This window comes from Gallus gallus, chromosome 10 (assembly GCF_016699485.2).
Source record: "Gallus gallus isolate bGalGal1 chromosome 10, bGalGal1.mat.broiler.GRCg7b, whole genome shotgun sequence".
In the NCBI taxonomy this organism is placed as follows: Eukaryota; Metazoa; Chordata; class Aves; order Galliformes; family Phasianidae; genus Gallus; species Gallus gallus.
This window is the reverse complement of record NC_052541.1, coordinates 1,237,844-1,265,068: the sequence shown is the minus strand read 5'-3', so window position 1 is coordinate 1,265,068 and position 27,225 is coordinate 1,237,844. Positions and strand designations below refer to the sequence as shown.

At 48.7% G+C, this 27,225-nt stretch overlaps 3 protein-coding genes across 25 annotated transcripts in view; 1 reads left to right on the top strand and 2 right to left on the bottom strand.

Moving 5' to 3' along the window:
* CSNK1G1 (casein kinase 1 gamma 1) overlaps nt 1-21,734 on the bottom strand; it is an 87,675-nt gene extending 65,941 nt beyond the window's left edge. For 4 of the 19 annotated variants that reach the window (XM_015278853.4, XM_040706269.2, XM_015278858.4 and 1 more), the window contains exons 1-2: nt 19,300-19,383; nt 1,921-2,028 (exon numbers count right to left, since the gene is read on the bottom strand). The gene's annotated coding sequence lies outside the window, so the exon portion shown is untranslated. 19 annotated transcript variants of the gene reach the window in all.
* Nucleotides 21,090-21,801, bottom strand: PCLAF (PCNA clamp associated factor). The gene is made up of 3 exons (XM_004943708.3): nt 21,731-21,801; nt 21,440-21,662; nt 21,090-21,343 (listed from the first exon to the last, which is right to left on the bottom strand). Exons 1-3 carry the CDS (start codon nt 21,774-21,776, stop codon nt 21,280-21,282), a joined length of 333 nt encoding a protein of 110 aa, XP_004943765.2. The 5' UTR covers nt 21,777-21,801; the 3' UTR covers nt 21,090-21,279.
* Nucleotides 21,802-23,131: 1,330 nt separating this feature from the next.
* TRIP4 (thyroid hormone receptor interactor 4) overlaps nt 23,132-27,225 on the top strand; it is a 28,149-nt gene continuing 24,055 nt past the window's right edge. For 4 of the 5 annotated variants that reach the window (XM_015279083.4, XM_025154059.3, XM_025154057.3 and 1 more), the window contains exons 1-4: nt 23,132-23,229; nt 24,034-24,200; nt 24,421-24,557; nt 26,465-26,692. In XM_015279083.4, the coding sequence (XP_015134569.2) occupies nt 23,144-23,229; nt 24,034-24,200; nt 24,421-24,557; nt 26,465-26,692 (618 nt within the window). In that variant the 5' untranslated portion in view covers nt 23,132-23,143. The remainder of the gene's footprint in view (nt 23,230-24,033; nt 24,201-24,420; nt 24,558-26,464; nt 26,693-27,225) is intronic. The other variant, XM_025154058.3, reaches the window with a different exon arrangement.

Sequence of the window (27,225 nt, the reverse complement as noted above, 5' to 3'; positions counted from 1 at the left end):
GAGCAAGCAGAAGAGCCTAGCACAGGTTTCACAGGGACTGGGAAGAAGTCAGGCTGCTTTGGGATCTCGAGACAGAGGTCTTACAGATGAAGACACAAGTATGGTGCTGACTTGCAGAGGATCATGGGGGAATGGAGTTGTGAAATGGGAAAACCAGAGCTAGTTTAAAAGTTAAAGTACACAAAAAGATAAGACAGGATGCAGGAAAGGGACACAAGTGTAGGCAGCTTGGGAGCAAGATCGTGGCTGAGGCAAACAGCGCTTCTCAATGTCTTGGAATTGATAAGGCATCAGTTGGACCTGAGGGGGCTGAGCTTGATGATGCTTGAGGTCCCTTCCACCCAAGCCATTCTGTAATTCTATGATAAGGAATTTCAGTAATGCACCATCAACAACTAAAAAAACATGCACTTGGATGACTGATTTAGTGTTCCCATTGCCTAACAGTCTGTGCCAGAAATCTACATCTTTTTGCCAGTGGTGAAACAGAAAGCAAGCAAGGGAGGAAGAAGGTAAGCACTGTGAGTCGGGCAGAAGCTTCTCCCAAGTGGAAAAGCACACTATGATCCCAAACCAAAAAGAAACAGTTTCATCTGATAGAAACCTTCCCAAGATCCCAGACTTCATACAGGCAGAGAAGACGAAAAACAAGGCAGTGACTTGTCACGGCAGCACCTTCCACAGCACCAACCAACAAAGCGGGCTGCTTCAGACTTCAGGGGCTTATCTTTAAGACAAAACAATACAAAAAGAGTGAAGCAGAGTCAGATGCCTACAGTCTCTGCTGCATTTATATTAAGTTGTTAAAAGCATCAGCCTGAACTGCTCCAACTAAACACTTTTCACACTGTTAACAGCATTCCTGCCACTGGCACACAAAAAAAGATAGATTACTTTCAGGGAGCAAAACTGCAAAATTATTGGACATACCATATCAAGCAAAATTGAAAACCAATTTCTCCTCCACTCTGGAAGCTACCGACAGTTGCAAACTGCCGTCCTTCCATTTGTCTCCCCCACTCTCCCACTGAAATTACTAAAAGTCAAAGGCTCATAAGGCTGCGTACAAAATTTAAAATGCAAATTACAATTTAGAGCATTTGTTTTCTGAATTCATTCTGTCCAGAAGTAGAAACAGCACTCCAAAAGGATGAGACAATTAAAACTCTAAACAGAAGCAAGTCTTGTGCCACCCCTGCAGTACTCCTTACCAACACCCCCAGGAAACAAGTGCCAAGCAGAGAGACATGCACTGCTCTCTTTAAGTCATCACCTTCATCCACCTAATGCACGTGCTTTTTTTGTTTGGTTTATTTTGGTCACTAGTACATGGTTAATGAAATTGTACACTAGTACATGGTTAATGAAAGCCAAACATACTTCTGCTTTCTCTTCTCTCTTCAGAAGAGGAAAATCCTCAACACCTTCAGTTTTGAGTTTTCTGCTTGTCCCAGAGGCGAGCACTAACAAAACAGGCAACCCAGCCCATATTCTACTTGTCACACTGGAGCAAATTTATAGAGCACACCAGCCTGGTACCTCGTTACCAAAGTTAAAGCATGTTTTGAGAAGCTTCATCTCCTCACAAAAGCTTTGGGACTTATCCTGCCTGGTTTCCCTGCTGAAGACACTCATAGTTGGCAGGCAGCATGGCAATTACCCAGTTTTTCAGCTCAACACTCACACTTCTAAAAATGAAGCTAGGAAAAGTAGACCAGAGATGTAAGCTCACACATACTTCAGGTAAAAAAAAAATGCTGGCAAAACTGAGAGAAAAATACACTAAAACAGAAATAAGAACGGAACAACTTGCATTTGGTCTCCTGGCACCTCTCCATAGACTCACCAGATACTTCTTAGGAGCAAAGATAAGGATAGCATGCTAAGACCCCCCAGAATACAAAGCCCCATGGTACTCACCAGTTGTTTTGTGAATCACTTCTTGTGTTTGTTATCTGAAATCACAGGGCAGTGAGTGCTGGGGCATAGGAGCAGCACAGCAGCTAGCCAGTCATATCTGTAGCGAAACTGGAAGGCAAGAGAAAACATTTTAGAAAGTTGAAAGGTAACGCTAAAACTAAATGTAACAGCTAAAACTAGAACACCAAGCTCCAAGCATACTGGCAGACAAAATTGAGCCAACATCACTTGCAGAAAAATTCTAGTATTTCTTCTTACTCAGCAAACGAACAGCTTTCTGTGCTACAGTTTGTACTTTAGCAACAGGGCTTTCTTCAACTACAGATGTTTTTTGTCTCTCTGGGAAACAGCATTCCCCCACCTTGGGAAACAGGTTCCCAAATCACGAGGCAGCATCCCTGGGCTGGCTGCGTGTCCTGCCACGCTCCAGGTGCTGTGGTCAGAAGGAAGCACATGTTTTTTTTTGTTGCTGTTGTTTGTGCCTTTTTCCTCAAGCAACACCCTTCAGAGCACACAGCCTCTGTGACAGGGATGTGAAGGATGAACTAAAATGAAACTGTTTGGAAAGCTCTGCTGTGAATGAGCAGATACAGGCTGTTCTGTCCTGCACACAGAACAGAGGCAACTAGCTTCCCTTGCAGAGAAGGCATAGATTGTTCTGACAAAAGTCATTGAAAAAAAATAACTTCAAGTTGTGAAAAAATTGTCAGCCACGTACAAGAGGGGTTCCCAGACATGCTGCTTTGCAATGGGCTATGAGCAACCGGCTCCCAAAACACAGGAGTGTGCAGAGCTTGCTCTTCTATTTGTGTTTTCACAACTACGAAAGCAGGGGTAGAAGATTAAGGGTCCATACTGCCCTCTCCAACTGCCTGTTCTGTAACTGCTGACCCCTCTATCCCAGCCACAGCAGAAGATGCCTATCACTTGCTCCAGCACATCAGCCAGGAGAGTATTTTTGCTGTCTCCAATGTGAAGAACAAATACACCAGAGTCATCACTGAGTGTCCTAGAGGCACTGCTTTGATTCAAGCACACAGGATTTTGCTCTACCTCTGCCTGTACTCTTATAAACTTCTTGTCAGTCCAGCCCAAGTCATACACACGTTCTTCCAGTGTCATTCCTCAATTCTATACAAGAAGCTGTGAGGATTGCTCAATGGCATTGCACGAGACTTCAGAAGTCTCACAGCAGGCACCATTATTAATCCTCACCTACAATTACCAATACTAAGTGTGAATGAAGCCAGGCACCTGCTCTACAGCTTCAGCACTCAGCCATTCCATTCTCCTAATATGAAAAGGCATTGGGTTGAGTATGCCTCCTAATACTATGCTTATTAGAAAGCACTTAAGGTAAACTTCAGTTCTACCCTGTGCTCATGTTTTAAGTGTTTTGACTGGGTCAAACGTTAAAGCAAGTAAGAACTGGACAAACTTGTCCCAAACCAAGCCTAAAAGAACTAGAAAATTGTCAGGTTCTCTGTGTGCAGTGAGAAGGGATTGCAACTGCATTGGGCTACTTGGGCAAAGGGTAGGAGCATCCCATTCATGAGGCAGTTCCTGTATTTCAATGCTGAGCACATGGGGAAGCTTGCTCTTCTGCCACCTTGAACATGCTCTGGTTAAACTTCAGAGGAAGACAGAAATACACATACAAATTCCTATCAGGGATCCCTGACCAAAGACTGACTTGGCATCCTCACCTTAATACCAATTTTCATTAAGAATCGGCACCTCCCAACAAGGAAGCTGGACTATTGCTAGAGTAAATAGATCATTTCACACTCTGCTAAGCTAGAGGTTAGTTATTATTCATGCTCTGCTGGAAGAACAACAATGTTGGCACAGTATGGAGGAGTCAAAGTGTAACACAAGAAAATCCCCAGAGTATCTCTGCAACTTCCTGCTGGCAAGGGCCAATCCCAAAAACCCATCCCCACCTCGTGCAAGACATTTGCTGCCAGACCTTTCAACTCTCAGCACAGCAACCACCACTCCTCCCAGCCTCATGTAGCAGTGCCTCACCACAGGCGCTCCAGCCTCACAAGAGCATTCCAAGCTCAAAAGGTAGAGCCCATTGTCCAACCTGGCAGCGTGCTGATGATGCTGGGCTGCTCACCCAGAAATCCCACCTGGCAGCAAGATCGCTTCAGCAAAGCACAGAGAAACTCAAAGTAAGGGGAGGACCCAATACATGATTGCAGCATGTGGCAGATCTGGACTAGAAACCAGGAATCATGTTTGACATGGCACGAAATGCCACCTCTTGTGGTACAAATAGCAATGGTTACAAGTGAGAATATGTGGTCAGCCCGGTTGGAGCACAAGTTTATCGTGGTAGCCACGTTCAGAAAGCCTCAAATTATGCAGAACACAGCGCAGCGCATCTCTTCTGCTACAGAAAGAAGGATGAAAGAGGCTTTCCTAAACCACAAGACAGACCCCTTCCAGCTTCTGACAGGTAATTAAGCTTCTGTGTGTTTAATTAGTACCTCCCGACACTTGGTGAGTTTCCTGTGACATCTCCTCGATGGCACTCACCGGGCCTGGAGATGTACATGTTGAACTCCAAACCTTGAGCTTACGGGAGCACGAAGGGGGAAACAGTCCATGAGGATGCCCCAGTTCCCACCGTGCCACCCTCCTCAGGAATATCTCTATTTTAAAGTGCCAAAAATGGAAGGACGGGAATATAGAAGCTTTCACCCTTGCAAGGTATTCTTCCCCATTACTTTCCAAGAGAAGTGCAGCTGAGAAGCCAGCTTTCCTGTTTTAGGCTCCCAGGCAGGACCAACATCCCCGAAGGCACCTCAACAATGGATATTTGTACCTTAACACACACAGCCAGATCCTTCCTGTCCTCAGTGGGTCCTGGGGACCTGTGGCAGTGGGAGCCAAGAGAGACGATTTCAAAAGCCTAGCACTAGAAAATTCAGGGTACTCCACAGATGCTGCTCAGCTCCCAGAGGACACTGCTTCCATCACAGCATGAAAGTGATGCTACAGAACCCTTCTTTACAGGGCTCACAGGTGGTATGCACACAGTTTTGGGATCTTTGTACTTCACCTCATTATTACTTTATTGCCAGTTAGCAGCACAAACCTCTGGATAATACTGGAGAAAAAAAGAACTTAAGGTTTGAGTTGTATGAATTTAATGCACAGGAGCAATACTAAAATTCCAACCTAATGGATGCTATCCCACTTTGAAGTCTTTGTGCCATCCAGCACTGAAAGAGGGGTCAGAAATTTCCCACTGGTATTAGATGATGGAACAAACCTTAAGAGCAAGAACAACACTCACATCAAGCTTCCATGGCGAGAAATTGGGCTGGTGGCATACATAGCCTTACTTGAAAAGTCACCCATCAGACCTGGACCAATGCACATTTGGGTCAGCACATTCTCATTCAATGTGCTCCACACCCACATGGAAAAATGAGGTCTCTGCAGATCATTTCTGGTGTGCAGGGAGGTCTCTTCAGGAGACATCAACACGAGTGAGCAGCTTTGGCACAGAAACCTGCAACACTTCTATTCCAAGTCCAACACGTCAGTGATCACAAGTTTTGTCTGGAGAAAGGCTCGCCTTCCCTCCTAGGAGGCATCACGTTTCTACCAACTGAAACACATGAGCAATCTTGAGGTACACACCGTGTTCTGGTTGGATTTTTTGTCTATTTGTTTTTAAATCACCGCTCAGTATTTCATTCTCTTCCACTGCAGACCTTTAGCCGAAGCTATTGAAACAATTAGAACAATGAAGACAAACTCTCTGAACACCAAGCGTTTCAAAACTCACGTGCCTAAAGACTCCACCTTCAGCAACCAGAGGAGAGCTAGCAGAAGCAGATGCCCAGGAAAGGGAAAGAAGAGGGAAAGCACACATAGCTCCTGTGGTTTTTATTCCTGGGTCTTCCCAAGCTAGCGTGGGCTTTAGGCCATTCAGCAGTGCTCAGCATGGCCTTCTCAGCTCCTCTGACCTTGCAGAAGCCTTTGGTGGCCTCAGCAGCCCTAAGCTACCTCAACAGCTCTGCATCCTGCCTGCAGTTAGCTCCAGCTGAAGCTCCCACCTCCAGGCAGGCAGCAGAGCTTCAGCCCTGAGCACCTCACCAACACAACCTGACCTAACCCAACGCTGCCCTTTAAGCTTAGTAAAGATAACCACTTCTTGTTGGAAGGGAAACCAAAGGACTCAGTTTGATTGCAGAGAATAAATAAGCAGCAATCAGGGAATAAACATGCAGTGCTGTTTGCTAATTACCAATAGATAATAAAACCATGCCCAATAGCTGTAACAGCAGAAGAGACCCAAACTACACATTGAGGCCACCTGCCCTTGCAACACAGAAAATAGCTGTATCAGAAAGAAAAGCCTTACCTTGCCAGGTAATTTGCAAGTTTTTCACCAGGAATAAATACTTACAAGCAATACCTGGAGGAGAGCTGGGCACACAGCTCAGTGCCTTAACAACAGCGCTTACAGCAGAGCTCCTCTGCGCATTCAGTAATCTGCAAATTCCTCTCTGAATACACCCCAAAGCTGACATCTACATTTATTCTGCTCAACTGGAGAATAAAAACTCAGCTTTTATTCTGGTGCTGTACTCGGGCAGCACTTAGAACAGTATTTATTGTCTGACACCTATGTAAAAATAAGTAAAAAAAAAACCCACTGCTGCTTGCAAAGCTTTGTAAATACCATTTAACATCTTTCAATTCCCTTAACTCACATGAGTAGCCCACACACTGCAAATGTGGCAGAGCACAGCAAGTGGGTCTCCATTGCAGTCTTCCCTTTATAAAAGCAGAAGAGCAACCAGAACTTTGTGCTCTACCCCAGCATGCCACAGTGGGACTTCTGCACACAGAGCCTGCAGAAAGCTAAGCCTGCACACACTCCTACTGGCCCGTGCAAAAGGAAGCTGATGTTTTGTTAGCAGCAAAGCACTGAAGACTCCAAAACCAATGCCAACAGTCTTTGCAGTGAAAGGTAACATAATGATGCCTCGAATGAGACAAGATCCAAAAAGCTAGAGTAAACACGTGGTCACATTCAGATAGTCCTGCTCACAGGATGTGAATATAACAAAATAAAATTCTTCAAACCCTGAATCATCCAGAACAGAGTCCTGCTTCTCCTAAGTTTCTTTCATTAGGCAAGGTTTTTACTGCCTGTGCCCATGGGGTGTTCCCAAAAGGAGCCAGGCTGCATATTTTTAATGGTAATGAATCACCTGGTGTTTCACAGTTCAATGACACGCCAGCCTGAGTGGACAATTACAGCCTCACTGAGGATGCTCAAACATAATTGTGTTTTATCCTTGGCAAAACTTAACCTGCTCAATACAACCTCCAAAGCAGGAAGATCAAAGTGGGAAAGCTCACCCCAGCAATAGCTGACTTCTCACTTCCAGACCATTTAGCCTTTTTCCCCACACAGCTGCAGACACCTAGCAAGTAACAGGAGCCTGGAAGACACTGCATGGGTTAGGGAGAAATAGGCACACATCCTAATGCAAAATATCTGCTTTTTAGCTGGTCCAGGGGCTGCTGCAGAGACAGCTAGCTTGACAGCCCTGTTCTGATAACAGAAATACTAGAGCAACAGGTGAGAAGGTAGAACAGGGCCACTCTCATAATGTAAGAATGTAAAACAAACACAAGAAGGGCTGGAACACAGCACACATCTTGATTAAACTAACTGTATCTATGTTGGGTTATATTCGTGAGTGGGATTTTAAATTTGAGTTATCTTATCAAAGCAGGCATTCAGGAACACTGCAGTCATAGTCTCAGATGCCTCTATTCACTCCACATCCTCACCTGAAACACCCAGTACGTAGATCACTTTCTATACTGCACCATCATCACGATGCACTTTGCTCGTCTTTTGGATTTCTTCCTCTCCAAAGGGTCCCCTTATGGTTTACACAGCTGAGACTTAAAGAGTTGATAGCATTTGCACAAGGAACATTTCCACTCCTAGTCTCTTATGGAAGAGGCAAACCCCTCTGAAGCCTGAAAGAAGTTATCCCAAAAGGGATTTGAAGCACACTTTAAAAAAATTATAAATATCCATCTCATCCAAGGAATTTCCTCGCAAGATGCCTTTAATAGGCACCTGACAATGAGTTTCTTTAGTTCATGCATTCTGTAAGAGAAATGTAACCACCCATTAGAGAACTTACTGCTGTGCTGATTTGCTCAGCAGTCTCACACTTGATACACTAGTTCACCGACTCCTTAATACTCCAGATGCTCATCAGCATAGCAATGCCTTGAGCCTGAGCACCAGTCAGTAACCCACACACAGCTATTTGGGGTCTGCTCTGCTCATCTGATAAGTCCGGGCTGTGAACTCTGCAGAGCAGAAAGCCCGTCACACACATCTGATGCAGATGGCCCTCTGCAGAGAAGGGGTGATGCTTTCTAGGAGAAGCTTCCATCCATCAGCACTTCTGCTGCTCTTCAAGAGCTCCCTTTCAGCAGACTTTAGGTGCTCTGCAGCTTCTCTTTATCCCTCCTGGTTCTCTTCCTCCACGTGTCACAACCTTTTAGAAGATGCTAACAAGCTGGTTAACAATAACTAGCCAGAAAGGTTTTATTATTCACACACACAAACACACGTTAAACCCAGTTATCTCCTGCAATAGTTGTGGTAGTTTAAAGAAAACTGACTGAGAACATTAAGAGTCCAGGAAAATCAATACATATGCACTCTGGAAGTTGGGAGACGCTTGCAGACTGACCTTGCAAAAGGATGAAACGAGATCTTCCCAGAAAACCCAGAGCTCATTGTCCATGAAACGCAGCAATCCCAAGCAGGAACTCCTGCTGGTTTCCCTTATCAGCCTCATTTGTGAGAAAGTCTACCTCATTATAGCAACAGGAGAAAACTGCCTCGACAATACCGGGAGAGCTTAGCGCCGGGTCAGAGGCAGCGCAGCTCACAAACAGGTTTGACAGGCGGCAGGAGCAGTGCACGGAATGGCAGGACCCAGACCTCCCCTTCTGGGCACGGCACTTCCAACCACAGCCTTCCAAGCGTTTAACAAACACTTCGCTGTGGGATATCACTACCAATAAAGAATCAAGCTCTTAGCATTTGTGTTTAGGCGCAAAGCTTCATCAACAGCTGCTCACACGTGCTAAAAAGTCCCCTGCATGTTTTCACAGGGAAATGCGTGGCTTGACAGACCAATCTCTGATTAAATCCGATTAAGATTTTTAGCAGGCATGGTTCAGCAAGCTAAGAACCTACGAAAGCAATCCTCAGTTTCTCAGCCGTGCCACAAACACACGCAAAACCAGCACTGCTGATGCTCTGCTGGCTGGACCTCAAGTAATTAGCATGACAGAGCAGGACATAAATAGGTGCATGCCTTACTCGTTATTGCCACGGCCCAGCTCTGGGCTATTAGCAGATCAGCGCCTGCAAGAGGAACTGCTGCTCACCATCCCACACAAGGAGAGCTGAAGGGAAGCATTATGATCACCTCCTCCCACTTCCTACATAGAAAGGGGGAATCCAAACAATTTTCCCCTTTAAAGTGACTGAACTTCCTGTTCAACTACCTTATTTGTCCCCTATTTCTATTTTCTTCCTATTATTTGTTTTAATTTGCCTGGTTTCAGTTTCTACCCACCCCATCTTGAAACATCTTTACACATTAATCACAGCGTTGTGTGACAAATCTCCTCTGACTGCACGTGGAACGGCAGAGCTGGAGGTACGTGCAGCATGCTGAGCCCTCCCCTCCACGTATCCGCAACCCCAGCTCTATTTAGGAAATCCCATCTCCCCAATATTTCCAAAAGAAGGGGCTTCTTCCAGAAGAAGATGGAACAGATGAATACCCACACCATGAAATCCTCAGCTGCTATCTTGCCACCATTCACAACCATCACAGATGCCATAGGGCCAGCTCCAGCATCTGGAACCAATGGCTTAAGGATGTTAGCACGGACACGCCTGCCGCATCCTAAGAGCATTTGTCATGTAGACCTGCTGACCACAGCTTTCTCTAATCTCTTACTGAAACTCACTCAGCATTACTCAGAGACTCTAGCACTTCATCAGATTGATGCTTCTGCCCCCAGAGAACAACCACGTGTGTTACCAGTAGCAAGCAAGAGACCACCTGCAATGACCAAGTTACTGGGAGTACAGGTCAATTCTGCAACCCCAACCAGCAAGCCATGCCCATGCCATACAGTAAGGGGTTTGCCCACTCACCAACAAAGAGTTTATTCCACAAGCTAAAAAGCCACCCCACTCACTGCACTCCTAAACACAAGGAAGCACAGCAGATAACCGAAAGTCCCGTTCTAATTCCCAGCTTCTCCCATTCAGCTGCCAGTGTACTGCCAGCTGCAGGAGAGTTTGGCATTTCTGGGGGATGGCAGACAAACTTCAAAAGCTTGATTACACATTAAAGGTGTAAATAAAAGGCTCTAGGATCCAATAAAGGTTCCTTATTACACTCACAGGATGAATTGTGTCTTTAATTAGACAAAAAGCAAGTGACCATGTAGGATAAGGCAAACAGCGCACAGAGCTGGACAGCTCTAGCACATGTTTTGTTGCATGGATTTACCTCCTTGTGCACCCTGATAGCTTCTGTACAAAGCAGAGTTCTTCTCCAGTTCTAGGAGATGAATTTAACTTCCCCTTGAAGAGGACTATTGCCATTCACACAGTTAAGAAATTACACCTGCATGAAGAAGCTTTGCTTCAGCTTCCACTTTCAACCCGCAGTCTTCAGCATAGCTGTCACCAAGCCACGCTCACCATCAAACAATCCCCGCCACGTAGCAGGTCAGCTCCTGCCGAAGCCCCAGTGCCAAGGATCGCGGCGTGCCAGCAGATCACTGGTAGGCCTGCTGAGCTGTAGCCAGGCCAGGAATTACTGCCAGCACAGCACTGAAAGCGTCAGCCGATTATCCAACACAGAAAGCCTTTCAGCGTCACTGATCCCCCAAAGCTCTGCCCATCCCAGAAATGCAGCCTTTACACTCTGATTTAGATACCTAGAGATGAGCAGCAGAAGCCCTTGTAACACAAGGTCATACCTAGCTTGCCGGAAGACTAAATTTAGCCCTCCGTGCCTCAGGCGATTCTATTAGTTATGGAAAGAAAGGATAGTGGTGTTGAGCATTGGTCCAAGGGTAAATCCCTTGGAAGAGTTGACTCCATTTAATTGCAAATGATCTCAAAGCTATTAGCAGGGTGCCCCAACTCATATCATCAGAAGAGGGACAGTTAAATACTACACAAAATCAGCACCAGGGCACCGCTGCTCTGTTTAAGGTAGGTTTGCTCAAGTGGTGTAAACTATTACTACATTCAGTTTTAGACTATAAGACAGGAGATCAAGAAGGTTTAACAGATGGGCTTTCAGCACAAATGTATTTTAGAACACCTCCTTAGCAAGCATATTTCCTACTCTAACGCTACAACTACAACGCGCCATGGAAGAGCTGATCTGCCAGAACACAGGGATTACTCAAACTTTTGTCAGTGTTACCAGAGACTGACTGAACGGTTTGCAAAGACAGGCTCCAGTTTACCCAAAGGTGTCACAGCGAACAGCTTTGTGACAGTTACTAATTCCCAAAGCCATAAAGATGGGATGACTCGGATTCTCCAGCACGAGGTGCGTTGGGTCTCGGGATCAGAATCAGTATTGCAGCACACAGCTGAGGTTCGAAGCCCAGGACTGCTACAAGCATTCAAGAGAATCTACGTGTGAAAAAGAGAAAATGGTTTGGGGGGAAAACATCTACACTATCTGCGTCAGCCCTGCCAGCTTCACAAACCCTGCAGGACATCCAAGTAGGTTCTAAGAGCCATTAGCTCAATGGCTCTTAACAACAAAAGCAGGATGACTGAGATCACAACAGAATGCACGCAGGGCTTCTTGCAGTAGATGTGGAGGATCCACAGTCCAACTAGGCACCTACAAGTTATCCTCAGTCCCCTTGAGGCTCTGAAAGCAGATGGCAGCACAGGGGGCTGCCCAAGCACCCAGCCCTCCTCCTGGCACCGCTCCTCACACCTGAGCCAGTCCCTGCAGCATCCTGGCCAGCAGGGATCCCCACAACCAGCCCAAGCTCACATTGTTCCTTTCCTGTCAAAGCCCTGTATCTACACAGACCAGAAGGAACAGAACAAGTGCTTCCAGAACAACACGCCCCAAGTCATAGATCTTGACGAGTGAAGGCACTCTGGCACATGTAGCAACTGCTAGCATTGAGAAATGATTAAGAAAAACAACCAACAGAGCACCAGGGCTGTATCCAGTAAGTCTAGACAAAGGACTGCGTGTTGGTTTGGAGCCTAAAACCAGTTTTGGATCGCAACCACTGAATAATATAAATCTCAGCACAGATACTCCTGCTGCAGCAGCAGAACGCAGCCTAACTATGATTTACCATCACTGGTGTTGCATCTATCATGGGTAAAACCGAAGCCTTAGTGCCGCCAACACTGCACAGAGCTTTTTCAGAATTAGAAACCTGTCAAAACCTTTCCAAACAAAGGATGGATGGGAAGCAGTATCAGATGCCTGAGTGGCTGCAGGCCTGATCTCAGCTGCAGGATGATCACCTGAGGAAACCGAGGACCTCGAAACCATCCAACCTACTGCCGATGCCCTGCCAGCAGCTACGCCAGCCAAGGTAATCCAAAATGAAACTGCAAACAGGCAGCTCTTGGCATGGCGAAGAACCTGGTGGAAGCACACAGTGCATTTTGGAAGGCACTTCGAAAGCATCCAGACTGCTTAGGGCAAGAGCTGCCACAACCCCTCCCTCCCAACACACATGGGCCCGGTGTTACCTGCAGCTTCAGCCCTGCCAAGAGCACTCTGCTGAAAAGCAACAGCAGGAACAAGCCTCCATCAGCATCCTGTAGGTGAGACCTTTGAAGTCTAACAGCCTTGAAAAGAGACAGCTACAAAGTGTGCGGTCTCTGCCTCATTAAAATAAGATGTTACAGGTTAATAAGTTTTCATTTGTTCACTCAAGCTTGTTCTTTCAAGACCTAGGAAATAAAACAAACCTGTAGAAGCTAGCCTTGTGCATCACAAGGACAGTTAGAAGGTACCTGAGGACGGCCAGAGCCGCTCCACCAGGGCTGCTGCAGCACTTGGGATGAAGCACCTGGAAACATTCAGCTCAGTTGGTTCAGTTTATTTGCCAGAACTGTCTCTTGCAGTGGAACAACTGTATAAGCCATACTGCACAGGACTTCCTCTCATTTGTTGTTTTTAACAGACCTAAATAAGCAGAAGTCAAGCCTATACAAGGAATTTTGACTCACAAGGAACCAAACTTGAAGACCCAGCAAGCCGAGACCCCACGATTGCTACACTCTAGAAACTCATCCAAAAAAACCTGTCACAGGAAAACAGCTCCATTCCTATCCCCCTCCTTGCCATGAGCAAGACTACACAGATGCAAACAGATTTCCCTTTCCCCCCCTTCCTGCAGTATGCTCTCTACTAACATGAAAGAAAAAAAAGACTGGAAATGAATCAACCCTCTGATTTATACTCAGAAATGAATGTGCAGCAGCTAGCAAACAAGCAGAGCTCAGGTTGTTATTTCTGCAAACAAGATGTTACCCTAATTACAGGTGTAACAAAGATTAGTGCTTAAGTGGAAACTCACACAGTTTTCAGCCTCATAAGCTGGGAAGATTTACTGCTACCTAAGATGATTTAAAACATGAATTGAGCTCCACAGCAAGTTGCTAAGATGGAGGCTATTGTGTTTTGTAAAATGAATAGTTTTAAGAAGCATGCTTCAGGCTTGTTGGCTTCACAGAGCTCAAAAGCAGGTTTCTCCTACTACTTCCTTAGCCTAGCTTTGGCACTAGAAATTACAATTCCTTGTACTGGGGGAGGGGGGGAAAGGAGTGCTCTACAGAAAGCTGCTATTCCAGAGTTTACTGCAAGCCTCAAACTCATCAAGCTTTGTCAATATACATTAAAAGACGTATATGGGACAGCAACTACTTAAGATAGTTAACAAGCTGCAGGCTCCTCTCTAACATAGCATGAGCTATGTGGCCAGCTCACCACGAGAGACGACAGAAACGTGACAGCCTCAGAGAAAGGACTGCGGGTTCAGGACTGCAAAGACAAGTTTGCTTCTCTGTAAACAGCTGCAGTTGTCCCACTCTAAAGGAATGTCATAATATAATCATAAGAGGGAAAAAAAAAAAGAGCAGCAGGATAGCAGAGGCAGACAGAAAACAGTTTCTCTATCTCACAACCGAATATCCCCAGTCCCTGCGTTAGGAACAAAACCACGCCGTTCAGTTGTCTTCCACAAAGCACAAACTGTCAGGCTAATCTTCTGGGTAGGATGGCTGTCAGCTCTTAGGCTATTAAGTTATTATCCAGAAGAGATTTGCTCACAGACTTGCAAACCAAAACAGAAGACTCAGACAGGTAAGAGACACCTATCCATTTGGGAAAGTGAGCTGTTCTATATGGGTTTTAAAGGAATAACATAGGAAACAGCAAGAGAAAAATGGAGGTGACCTCACACTGATTTGTGCTTCTGTGCCAGTTGTGCCACCTGCTTTATTTCCATGAGAGGTCTGCTTTTCTGAACCAGAAATTTAAAAGACATCTAGCACACACTTAGAATACCTCGCTCATCTTTGAAAGATAGGGATTTAATGTGGAGCATGATTAAGGAAGCACAAGTCTGAGATTTTTACCTTTCCATAGCCTACCCTGCAGCCTGTGCTTTCTGCACCCCAAAGCTCTCAGTCTTCTCAGCTCTCTGCAGCTCAAGCTGCCTGCTGCCATCACTTCCGCACTGCCACCAACCTCGCCTGGCTCCAGAGGCTTTCTGCTCAGCCATCCCCTTCTTCTGCAGGGACACACTCCTAAATAACATCGGGAAGGAGCTGTTGGCTGTGATCCATGCGAGTGCTGCTGGCAGATGAGGAGGGGAAGTTTCTGGGGGCCGAGAATGAGAAGCTGATGACCAACAGCTCTGTGACAGCGTTTCAAAGAACTGCTCCCACACTTGGGCTCCGACTCATTAGGAACTGAGATTTCTGAGCAACTAGAAACCTATGCAAGAATGAGGGGTCTGATTCAATGAAAACAGCACTCAGAACGGGGACTTGAAATAGAGATTAAAGACTCCTCTGACACTTCAGCATGAGAGCAGAGAGGAACATGTGTCCCAGGATCATGTGGCTTTCGGGGGAAGAGAAGCTGATTCATAAAATCTCATCTCCTCAAGAATATCTTATAGGGAGGGCAAGGGGTAGAAATATGGAAATCAAAGCCAGAAAAAAGAAAATTAGTATGAGTGAAATAGGATGGAAAGCCAAAACCGAGGCGTGTGTGTGTTCCTACATAAACGTTGGAAATCGAAATGATGGAGAAACTCTTTAAATGTCTGTTTTCTAAGTGATGATGTGGGCGGAGCACACACATTCAAACCACAGGGAAGGACAGAGGGGTCAATGAGACACCCAGTGTTCAAACACTGAACCTCTGGAAGTTCCAAGCCCCTAAAAGTTATCACGTGGCACCATGTGAGCAACCCAAGCTCAATGTGTCATGAAGGGAACCAGAACTCCAGGCTCAAACCAGAACAGCATGGCCTCAGCCACACCAGCAGCAACAGCAGCTGACCTGTGCTCACCAGGGGGTTGGACAAGCAGGAAGCGTGGCATTAAACTGAGCTTCCACACAAACCACTCAGTGTTGTGTCAACATGCAACACCAGGACCAGTTCTTAAACACCATAAAGCAACTCCTCCCCAGCAGCACAAAGGAGAGGTGGCAGTGCCTCATTTTACCTCCAACAGCAAAAATTGAGTACAAGCCACTACAATGGGATCTAACCATGCTGTAGGACAGAAGAATCCAAGGCACCACATCATGCCAGAGCAGGATGGCAACGTTCCCTGCGTAGCTTCTTGCTCGAAACTCTGCTGGGTACCTGAAAGGTGCTTGCAGAAGTTTTTAAAGAGCGATTTGGAGGTACCTGAGCCAGGCGGCCACACCAGGCAAGTCCTAAGGCACAGACTAAGTGAATACTGGGCTAATTCTATTTTATAAAATGAAGTCAAGTCTCAGGAGTAGTTGGAGGTTGGTTTTATTTAATTTTGTCCTTTTGAAGGAGCACATGAACGAGAGGCAGCTGATATACTTCATTGAAAACAAAAAACCAACAAGTACACTAAATAATGAGATCCTTCACCAAAAGTCTGCAGGGAACAAAGCTGTCACAAGATAAAAGGAAAAATCCTTCACACGCTTAAGTTACCAGTTAAAAAAAAAATACATGTAAGAACCAGGGAAGAAGAGCATCACCAGTCATCTCCATAGCAGAGGGACTCACCACTGCGTTCTGCTCTGCTCCACTCTATGTGCATGGAAGGCAATACTGGGATGACAACATTTGCTACCCTGAATAATTTAACATTATCAGTAAATAAGGGCAGTGACTCTAAGGAATTGCAGCAAAACCTCAAGACACAAGTAGGTGATACAACACAGCACATCAGAAATGACGAACTCCAAAGAAAAACACCAGAAAGAGCTCAAGCCAACTCCCAGGAACAGGGCTTCAGCAGCGTATTCCCCCAGAAAGGAGTTTCCCAAAATTATCAATATATGGTGATACTGAAGTGAAAAAGCAAAGAAGCAATTTGTTCCAAATCTACTCCTTGCTACTTTTTTTTTTATTTATTTTTTTCCTTTTGACATCCCTGTTGTTTTCTGTCCCTTCCTTGTATGTGGGCTACGCAAGAAGTAGCCTCCGGGCTTAGTGTCCTCTGAGCACCACCATGATTCAAGTGAGTGGGCAGATCCCTGGAAGGGCAGGAGATTTAAGTGTTGTTACACCCAGCTCAGGAAGGTCATAAAATGTTGGAACGAGAAAAACAGAGCAATATTTCCTCAAAACTGCCCATATGTGCACGTTCGTATCCCAGGCACCTGCTGCTGCTTACCAGTAAGCAGGATTCTGGGCTGGATGGATGACTTGTGTCACCTGGAGGCCCTTTTTATGGCATTACATAGGAGCTCATATGTAACCTGAAAACACACGGCAGCTGGTTGCTTCCGAAGAGGTGGGAATTTAAGAGACATCCACCAAAAAAAGGGCAATGAGTCTAAAACAGCCACATGTTAGGCTGCCCTCAGCCTCACCCGGCTAATAGCTCCCCTTGTAATGCTCTTCCCTGAACGTGTCATCTGGTTCAGCTTACCAGAACATTTTCCAGCAGCGACTTCAGCTTGAAAAGTTGAATTGGTGGCAATACAGAGAATTGGAACAGCATAGAGACTCCCACGGAAGAGAAATACAGATGGAATGGAGCAATGCAAGGCCATGCACTTCAGGCTTCACAAAAAGCTGTCTGAGGAACTGGAAGCTTTTAATGCAATGGAACAAGAGATTGGATATTAGCTTTCTGCTGCAACCTGCAAGCCACCAACCTGATGGACAACGGCACAAAGGAAGTCTCCGTGACACCGCGCGGCATCCCCAGGAGATCTGCTTGGGTCAGTCACGTTCAGGGGTTACTTTAAGCAAACATGTGCATGGCAGAGGTGGGCAAATAACCTGGAAAACAGCAACCATGGGCCTTGGAAAGAAGAAGCCAAGAGCAAAGCACACCCTGAAAGCACCAGAGAAGAGGTGGTGCTGGCACAAAAACAGACGGTCACACAAAAACATGCTGACTGCAAGTAAGGTTGCAGTAAGAACCTGAAGCAAGTTCTCACCCATCAGTCTAACAGTAGCTTTCCACACAGAGCAGCACAGCAAGCAACCCCAAACAGTCTAAAGCAACACGGACTCCAGGCAAACAGCTGGAAATACATTTCTAGGGATTCCTATCGAGCTCCTGCAGGCCTTCACAACCCAGCAGCTCCTCCCCCCAGAAAAAAGAGCAACAAAAAAAGGCACTAAAGGGTGCTTCACTGAGTCCAGAAAATGGAATTTCAAGGCAGACAGCACCGGAAGAAACATTTGTGTCTAAACAGAGAGTAGCTACTTATGCAAGGCACAAGTGGAAGGCAGCGATTTTATCGAGCCCACAGTCTAGTATTTCACTGGAGTCAGCAGGATTTTTGCCAAAAGGTTCCTGTATCACCCATGCCAGGGTACCACTACACTGCTAGCAGCAACTTCAACACCAAGAACAGACCTTCCTGGCTATTTCTCACTAGCCAAGCTTTCTAAGTACGCTTTGCTTTTATGAGCCTCACTAAGACAGAATTACCTTTTCTAAGTACTGTGACGCTTACACCTGAGACCTTTTGCCATCAGGTTGTGCCTTTCCTGGGGGCACCCCTCCTGCACAACATCTCTTGACGATATTTATAGTCAGTGGTGTTTCTGGAGGACCCCCAGCTGTTCGCATGGAGGACACCACAGCAAATCCACCTACAACAACCAGACCTGCAGAACAACATCGGCGTTCTGCTTCCAGGAGAGCCTCGCCGCCAAAGCACCACGTCCAGCAGGGAACCCTCTGCATGAAGGCGAAGGCGATCTCTCCCTGCTCATCACTCAAAGGAGCTCTTTGTATTTTTGGAATGTGTCTGTGAGAAAATGCTGCTAATATTTGATAAGAGCTTCTACACGGGAACAAAGCTCCCTCTTCTCCGCTCGCCCACCAGCCTCGGCAGGCAGCTGGAGGTACCGAGGGGGGATTACAATAAAAAAAGCAACTTCGGCCGCTCCAGAGATAGGAGATTGATGCAAATCGAAGGTAGCAGCTGGGACACCGAGCGCTGAAGGACTCGGGGAGTGGCAGCTGGCTGCCCATATGCGTTAGGTCACCGATAACAAAATAAATCAGGCCTGAGCGCACACCCGCGGCACGGCGGGGCCGGTGAGAAGCCGAGGGCGCGGATGGTGCCCCCGGAGCGGGGCGTAGCGCTACGGCTGGGCGCCGGGCCGCGCGTCCACTTAGCCCACCGCCCCACGGAGAGAAGGAGGTCGGAGCTCGGCGCTGCTGGGCCAGGGTGGGAGCCAGTCCCCCGCCCAGCCCCGCGCCCACAGCGCGCCGAGCACGGCCAATTCCCCAGGCACCGGGGGACACAAAGGAGCCGGAGCCCCGCACGCAGCCCGGGCACGGCTCGGGACGCCGCTCCGCCGCGAAACGCGGCACGGCCCCGCCCGCGACAAGCCCTCCTCACGGGGACAACGGAGCCCCGGGGGCAGCTGCCCACGGGCCCCGCACCCGGTGAGGCGGCTCCGGACACGGACGCTCGCTCCCACCCACGCTCAGGGCGGCTCCGCGACGAACCCCCGGCCCCAGAGAGGCCGGGCACAGCACGGCCGAGACCCCCGGCCCCGAACCCCGCCGGCCCCGGGCCCTACCTGGCTGCGCCGGCGCTGGGCTGAGCTGGGCTGGGCCGGGCAGGCCCCGCCGCTGCTCCTCCCTCCGCCGCGCTCGACGGGGAGGGCGCCGACCCGGAAGCGCTCGGGGAAGCCCCGCCCCCCTCTGGGCACCGCCCTATAGCGAGGAAGCGGCGACGTCTCCCGGCAGCGCTTCCGGGTGGCGGCGGCGGCGGGCTCGCCCTAGCAACCGCGTTCGGTTGCTATGCGGAAGCCGGGCCGGTGGCGGTGCGGGGTGTGGGAGGAGAGGACGAAACGGCTACAGAACGGAACGAGCTAACCGTACAGTAAAACCGACAGCGCGCTTTCACCACGTTAACGTTCAGCGTTTGCTTTCTTAAAGTACGAGGCCCCCAGGGCCGCCGGTGCCGGGGCCTCACCGCCCTCACAACAAAGAACGTCCCAGCGTTCCTCCCTTTTCGATTTACAGCCGCTCTCCCCTCCTGCCCCTACCTGTCCGTGTCACGGCCCTCCCCGGCCTCCCGCAGCCGCACAGGGCTGCTGTAAGGCCCCGTTCTGGGGCACGTGTCACAACGTGGCTGCTGCTGTGGGGGCACGGCGGCCACGCCGGCCCCATTCCACGCACCGGGTGTGACAATGCGGCTTTGTGCAGGCGCAGAACACACAATCGGGCCGCTGTTGGGCGCCGCTCAGCGCCGCGCCAGGAGGCACCACCCGAAGGGCCTCACGGGACGCCAGCCCGACGTCAGCATGGGGCAACTGGGCAACAACGAGGACTGGAGGGGCTGTCCCGAAAACCGCCAGCTCCTCACACACTAGTGGCACTGGGACCAGGCTGCATCTCGTCCTCCTTTCTCCTGGTGGAAGCAGCCTCAGCAATGGCCCAGCGCTCAGCAGCAACATGCGTTCCCACCAGCTTCAGAGGGACAGAACAGTTAGTTACTCAGAAATGTGTTTGTTTTTTGAAGGAAAGCAGAAAAACACCAGGAAAGGGGGTCTGCAGAGAGCCTGGCCACAACAGTCCTTGCCCAAGGGCCCAGAACCATCAAATCACCCCCACTATTACATATTCCCCCCCCATCACGCCTATGAACGCTGCTTTCCTACATGCCCAAAGCCTCTTCACAGCACTAACGCCTTTTTGATGTAAAAAAGGGCAAAACGTGCACTGCCCGGGTCACTGGCACAGCCCAGCCCTTGGTAGCTGGAAGTGCTGCTGACATCTATTGTCAGTGCGGGGTATTTCTTCTTTTGGTCTTTGTGGGAGCTTGCAAGTGCTTTAATGAGCTGAGACTAATAAATTAGGCAATGCTGCCACAGTAATCGGTTTAACTTCTGTTGGCAGCTCTCTGCTTGCTCTTATTTTATTAAAACATTTTAAAATCTACTTATAGGGAGCACTCAAAACCACTGGGTTTTGGGTTTCCTTCTTCACCCCCCACAAGTAAAAAAGCTGCAGTGTTCATATGGCCCTAACCAAGGGTATTATGATCAAATGATCAGACTTACAGGAAATGACAAGGGGCCTCAGGAACCTGAAACGCCAAAGCAGAATGCTATGTTATCGTTGCAGTAGCGATAATAACAGAGGTGAAGTTCTCCAGAACACACTGCTTGCTCTCAGTGCCCACAAGTCCCAGGCACGGGGAACTCCGTGACACGGCGTGCTATCACCGTGCTCTGTCTTAGTTTCACCCCAATTTTACCACAGTTTTCCCCACAGCCTCTCAAACATCTACTTTTAGTTCTGCTCCAAAGCTGAACATAAGCCCAATTTTTTTAAGTTTAGCAACAAACGCCAACAGCAAATCTTAAAAAGAACAGCACCTTTATAGATACATAAAAAAGACCATCTCAGGACACAGAAGGGCTGGAAGGGCCATGGAGCTCCCAGCCCCGCCGTGGGCTCTCTGTCCCACCAGCTCAGGCTGACCAGCACCCCATCCACAGCCCCAGGCACCTCCAGCGCCGGGACACCCACACGACCCGTTGCAGCTCAGATCACTCCTGCTGTTCTTCACACGACGAGTCGTCTTCCGCAGGGTCCGGGGGCAGCGGGCGAGTTCTGCGTCAGCAATTAGAAAGGGATCAGCGAGGCTGTGACAGAGAACAGAGACCTCCTGCAGGAAAGCGATCTGAAGGACTTCAACCAGCCCCGTACCGCCTCTTCTTGCCCTGCCCGCTGCTCCCTGCCGCTTCGCCGTCGGGATCGCAGTCCTCCTTCGGCTGCGGCCGCAGAAAGTCGCCGATGCCCTTCTGCCAGGCGGGGACGGGCCTCACGCACAGCGAGTTCCTCCCGATGCGCCGGACGGGCCGCGGCGGCAAGCGGGCCGCATTGAGCCTGCCGGAGCCCTGCACCTTCCGCGGAGCGCGGCCGGCCAGCACTGCAGTGAGCGAGAGGCGGTGAGCGAGCGGCCCTGCCCCCGGGTCCCCACCGCGACCCTCCCCTCACCTTTACGGTACGCGCCGCCACCACCGCTTGCTTTAGTGCGCGCCATCCCGCGCGAGCAGCACTACTGACCCACGTCCGCCAATGGGAGCGTGAATTACCTCTGCGCCGATCCGCCAATCCGCCAATGGGAACGCGAGTTACCTCAGCGCTCGCTCCGCCCCTCACCGAGTTTCTCTTCAGCCCCGCGCTCTGGGGCCGCTCAGCCGCAGCGGGTTCTGTCTGGGCAGCGCTTGTAGCTGAGGGCCGCTCTCCTGCCCACCTCCGCGTCCCTCTCCTCGGATTCTCGGGCAGTTTCCCGCCTCGTTTCGCAGCTTCCCGCGGCCAGTTGCTCTACCCCCTGGCCCTCTGTGGTGGCCGGGGTCACGCAGCCCTCATCCCGCTGCTGCTCGGCTCCTCGCTGTCCTCGTAGCCCGGCTGTGTCCGGGGGCGGCACCAGGCTTTCCTGTTCTGCTGGCTTCTTTTCCGTCACTTAGTACAAAAAAAAAAAAAAAAATGATGTGTATATACGATGTTTGTGTATAGGATAGATGCATACCAGCTGCGCTTTTTGGAACAAAGCGTGGAGAGAGTGACCTGTACCAGAGCCGGGGAGGGGCAAAGCGTGAGAAGCTCTGAGAGCAGCTCTGCAGGGAAGGAGCTGGGGGTCCTGATGGGTGACAAACTTAACATGAGCCAGCAGTGTGCTCTTGCAGCTCGGAAAGCAAATGGCATCCTGGGTTCCATCATGAGAGGGGTGGCCACCAGGGACAGGGAGGTGGTTGTCCCTCTCCACTCTGCTCTTGTGAGGCCCCATCTGGAGTACTGTGTCCAGGTATGGAGCCCCCAGTACAAGAAAGACAGAGAGCTGTTGGAGAGGGTCCAGAGAAGGGCCACAAAGATGGGCAGGGGGCTGGAGCACCTCCCCTATGAGGACAGGCTGAGGGAGCTGGGCTTATTCAGCCTGGAGAAGAGAAGGCTGTAGGGTGACCTCTTTGCAGCCTTTCAGTACCTGAAGGGAGCCTATAAACAGGAAGGGAGTAAACTCTTTGAAAGGATAGATAACAGCAGAACAAGGGGGAACGGTTTTAAGTTGAAAGAGGGAAGATTTAGGTTGGATGTTAGGGGGAAGTTCTTTACCAGGAGAGTGGTGAGGTGCTGGAACGGGCTGCCCAGAGAGGTTGTGGATGCCCCATCCCTGGAGGTGTTCAAGGCCAGGTTGGATGGGGCCCTGGGCAACCTGGTCTAGCAAATGGGGAGGTTGGTGGCCCTGCCTGGCAGGGGGGTTGGAGATTCATGATCCTTGAGGTCCCTGCCAACCCAGGCCATTCTGTGATTCTGTGATGCTACTCTGCTCTTCAACCCCCGGAACGGGAGCGCCCGGGCCGCGTTTCCGGGGGACAGCGGTGCGCCGCCATTTCCCGTCCCCGCACGAAGATGGCGGCGCCCGGCGCCCTGCTGGACTGGTGCGTGCGGCGCCTGCGCGGCGACTTCGGGCTGGACGTGGGCGAGGAGGTCGTGCGGTGAGCCTGCCCGCCGCTACGGGCTGCCCTGTATCCCGCCGCTGCTGTGCTCCCCCGTTCTGCTTCCGTTTCCCCGACCCGTTCCCTTGGTCCTCCTTAGGTCCTCCCCGTCCCTTGTACCTCCTGAGGGTCCCCCTTCCCCTCACGGCCCTCCTCAGGTCCCCCACCTGTCCTTTGGTTCTCCTCGACTCCTGGTTCGCATCCTCTGTGTGAGCAAGTGGGAAATCCTGCTTTCAGAGCTGTCTGTGACCCAGCACAACAGCTGCCGTTAGGAAGCTGTTTACGGAACCCAACATCTGTCTCCTTTCTCTGTGTTTGGCGGACTTGCTGATGGCTTTGTGGCACCTCTGTGCCTTGGATCGCCCTTGATTTTGGCATTGAGCGGGGTGTGCGTTAAGGGTGGCTGAAGAAGAGCTTACTGTGGGCTCTGTGTGGTTAAGCAGGAGCTTCTCATTGGCTTAGGGTGGTTTTTTTTTTACGTTATGTGAACACAAACAGCATCCTACTGATTATTTTTTATTATTACTATGGGGCAATGGGAATGTCACTTAGCCAAGAATGGAGGAAGAAAAGCAGTTTGTCTTCCTTTATTATTAATTTAACTGAAACAGCCACAAGGGTTTTCCCAATGCATCTGTTTAAGAACTTATCTTAGAAAACCTTTCCCTTACTATAAACTCCACAAAAACTTGGTATGAAGAGGGGAGATAAGTTCTGCTAGTTCCTTGTGTGTGTGATCAGGCCATTGGAGTCCTGACAACAAAAGCCCCTGTACCCACTTCTCTCCATCCCACCCTCCTGCAGCTACATCCTGTCGATAACAAGCGAGGACGAGATCCGTGAGTACGTGGTCGATCTCCTCCAGGGCACCGAGGGGAGGAAGGGGAGGTTTGTGGAAGAGCTGCTGTCCCGCTGGCAGCAGTCCTCACAGTCACCTGCTGAGCCCTTACCGGCCTATCGGAAAAAGGATGGTGAGTGGTATGGGGAGGGAGGAGTTGAAGTGTTAAGTAAGCTCATCTTGATTATTCTACTTGTAGAAAATCATTTATCATTAATGCCTATGGGTGGTCCTATTTCTGTACGTTGTCTCTCCATATAGCCAATTTCAATTCTCTAAGTGAATGCAGGAGTTCAGGGACATCCCATTGCTGCTTGTTCTGAGCCTTTCTTTGTGCTTACATGCTCTTGCAGAGACTTCAGAGTCACCTCGGGCTGGAGACCAAGCAAAAAAGGGGAAACGCAAAGGAAGGAATAAACAGGAAACACCTGCATATGTGGAGCCCAGCACACATGTGGAGGAAGTAAAAACCCCCCTCGACCTGGCCAAGGTGCGTGTATCTGGTACACGAGTACTGACTGCATGGCTGTGCGTCGTGGTGGCTGTTTCTGTGTTGCCACTCCATTTGAAGTTGAATGCAGGTTTGAGCAGGCAGTACTCACTGTCTGTATACAGGGCTCTTTTCCTGCCAATAATATTCTTGGGGATGGTGAGAGTGAAGTTTTGAAGTTTGTGGCATTAAGGAATGTGGGCAAAACATTGCTTCTTGCTCTATTTGAAACTTGCCAATCACACTGAATAAAGCTTTAATGGACAACTGAAATATTCAGGCTCATGTTGCTCCATTGAGGAGGCCTCGAATGTTAGAGCTCTACTGAAAGAAGCTGCAGAATATGAGAACAGAAACACTAAAAACCAAGGTATTCTGTCTCAAAGTAGCGTAAGGCCAGCAAACATTCATTGCCTTTTTTTCTGATAGCTAATTAATACATTTTGTAGCAGACTTGTTTTCCATTCAACAGAACTGTTTCTCAAATTAAGCACATCAAATATGATGACCTTTGCTATCAAACATTGTTGTAATTACCCAGGCTCAATTTCTGAATTTTACTTCTGCTGAGCATGCTACACAGAATAAGTGTGTGGAAGTGAGCTGCACTTAATTGGCATTGTTAGATTTGCAATGGATTCCTTTGTGCTACAAACACTGAGCATGGTGCACATCCCAGGGCTAATTTCTGTGATTTATCCAGGTGTCACCTTGTCACGAAGCTGTGAAGCATCATACAAATCTTAAAAGTTAGGGCTGCGCCTGAATAAATGGTGGAACTTAATTATGTTTTTAAACTGAGGGTTCTGTAGTAGGGAAAGTGCAAATGCTTAAAATATTTATAAAGATTTACAAAACAAGCATTTTTGGAACTGTGGGGGTTCCAAATGGACAGATGATGTTCCATTTCTTTCTAGTTCTCTCTCAGCCTATTGGAAATACCAAGAAACTTCTGCCAAGGTGTTGAGGTCACTGTATCTGTTTTCGTTTCTGCTGAACAGTGGAGTTTGAATCTGATAGTGGCAGCAAAGCCAATTGGACAGAACTGAGAGGACTAGAAATGCTTTATCTCCTCATTGTGAAACCAGTAGATTGGTTTAGAGCAGAGCACAGAGTAAGCTAGTGAAAGCAGCCAAGCAAGAGGTGTGCTGCAGTGTGTCACTGCTGCTGGGAAAACCAGTGTGTGAGCTACAAGTTCATCCTTGAGCATGCAGCAGCTGGAGAGTGCAAATTGTTGTTCAGTGGTGAATTAAAACAGGCTTTCTGGGGAATGGTTTCATCTTTTCTACCAGTGAGGGAACCTATGCAGAGGAGTGGCAAAGAGATGCTGTGCTTGAGCTGCAAGAGGAGTTTTAAGTGTCACAATTATGGCAAGCCCAGAGTGCATTTGTATGTGAATGATGCTTGCTGAAATAGATCAGGATATTAAGTCCTACCTTTTCTTGGTCATGACTAGTGTGCAATTCTTACTTGAAGCCAGTCTTACCCAGTGTCATGAGATGGGTTTGTGTCTGGAGTCTGTTGTGCTTACTTTCAAAGCATCTGGTTTTGAGTATTGTCAGAGAAATGTTAACAGCAAAAAACTTGAATGTGCGGAACATGGAAGACCTCTGCATGTGTGCAGGACTGACAGCGCACCTGCCATCTAGACCCAAGTGATTTCAGCTTGCAGAGGCAGCAAAGAGATCAAATGGACCTGCAGCATCCTCATGTCCTTGCTCTGTTGAGGTGCCTTGGATTGTTTCTGGCAGGTCTAAGCTTCTCCTTCAGTTGTCTTGGTTTAGACCTGGGGAAATTTCATTCTGATTAGGCAGAACAGAGATTATCTGAGTCTTCTCAGCCTGGTCAAGCGTCAATGTTTTCCCTTTGCTGCTAGTATTATAGTGTTTCTTTATTTTTCTTCTCAGGCGCAGGAGAGCAGCACTGCAAGCAGCAGCAATGCCTATAAGAAAAAGACCAAATATGTCAGCCTGTACACCAAAGAAGGGCAAGACAGGCTGGCTGTCCTGATCCCAGGCCGTCATGCCTGCGAGTGCCTGGGCCAGAAACACAAGCTCATCAACAACTGCTTGGTCTGTGGGCGCATTGTGTGTGAGCAGGAAGGCTCTGGACCCTGCTTGTTTTGTGGTTCACTGGTTAGTAATGAGGTGTTTTTTTTTATTTGCCATTCTTACATAGAATCATGTTTTGCCTGGGGCTTTAAATGTGCTGAATTAGCTTCTTGTCTTGGATCAAAGCTCCCTAAGCGAAGTGCCCCAAGAGCTGTGCAGGAAAGAACCTGTGGCATCTGCTGCCAGGGGAAGAACTCTTGTGGCTTCAAGTCACTTTTGCATTTTTACGAAGAGAGCAGAGAAGTTTCCCTTGTAATTTGCATCGCTTTGGAGCTTACCTGATTTATGACCAACTCTTAGGGCTGTCCCTGCATTGCACCACTGTCCAAAATGCATGCCAGGCTTCAGCCTCGTCCTGGGTACAGCCCATTTTGGCCTGTAAGGGGGAGGAGAAAGGCCAGGGCCAGCATCATTTGGAATCTCCTTTATGTTCTGCATTTGGTTGAAAGGGCACCTTTTGGAGAAAGGGGCAAGCTAATGACTATAGATTCAGTAAGTTAACCTCAGCAGGGAGAAGATATGGGTTGGATGTAGAAATGAAATCAGGTTGGCTGCAG

Coding starts and splice junctions, on each gene's coding strand:
- PCLAF (XM_004943708.3), bottom strand. CDS start 21,776: ATGGCGCGCACTAAAGCAAGCGGTGGTGGCGGCGCGTACCGTAAAG. Junction 21,663..21,730: donor TGGCGGCGCGTACCGTAAAG/GTGAGGGGAGGG, acceptor CGCTCACTGCAG/TGCTGGCCGGCCGCGCTCCG. Junction 21,344..21,439: donor GGGCAGGGCAAGAAGAGGCG/GTACGGGGCTGG, acceptor TTGCTGACGCAG/AACTCGCCCGCTGCCCCCGG.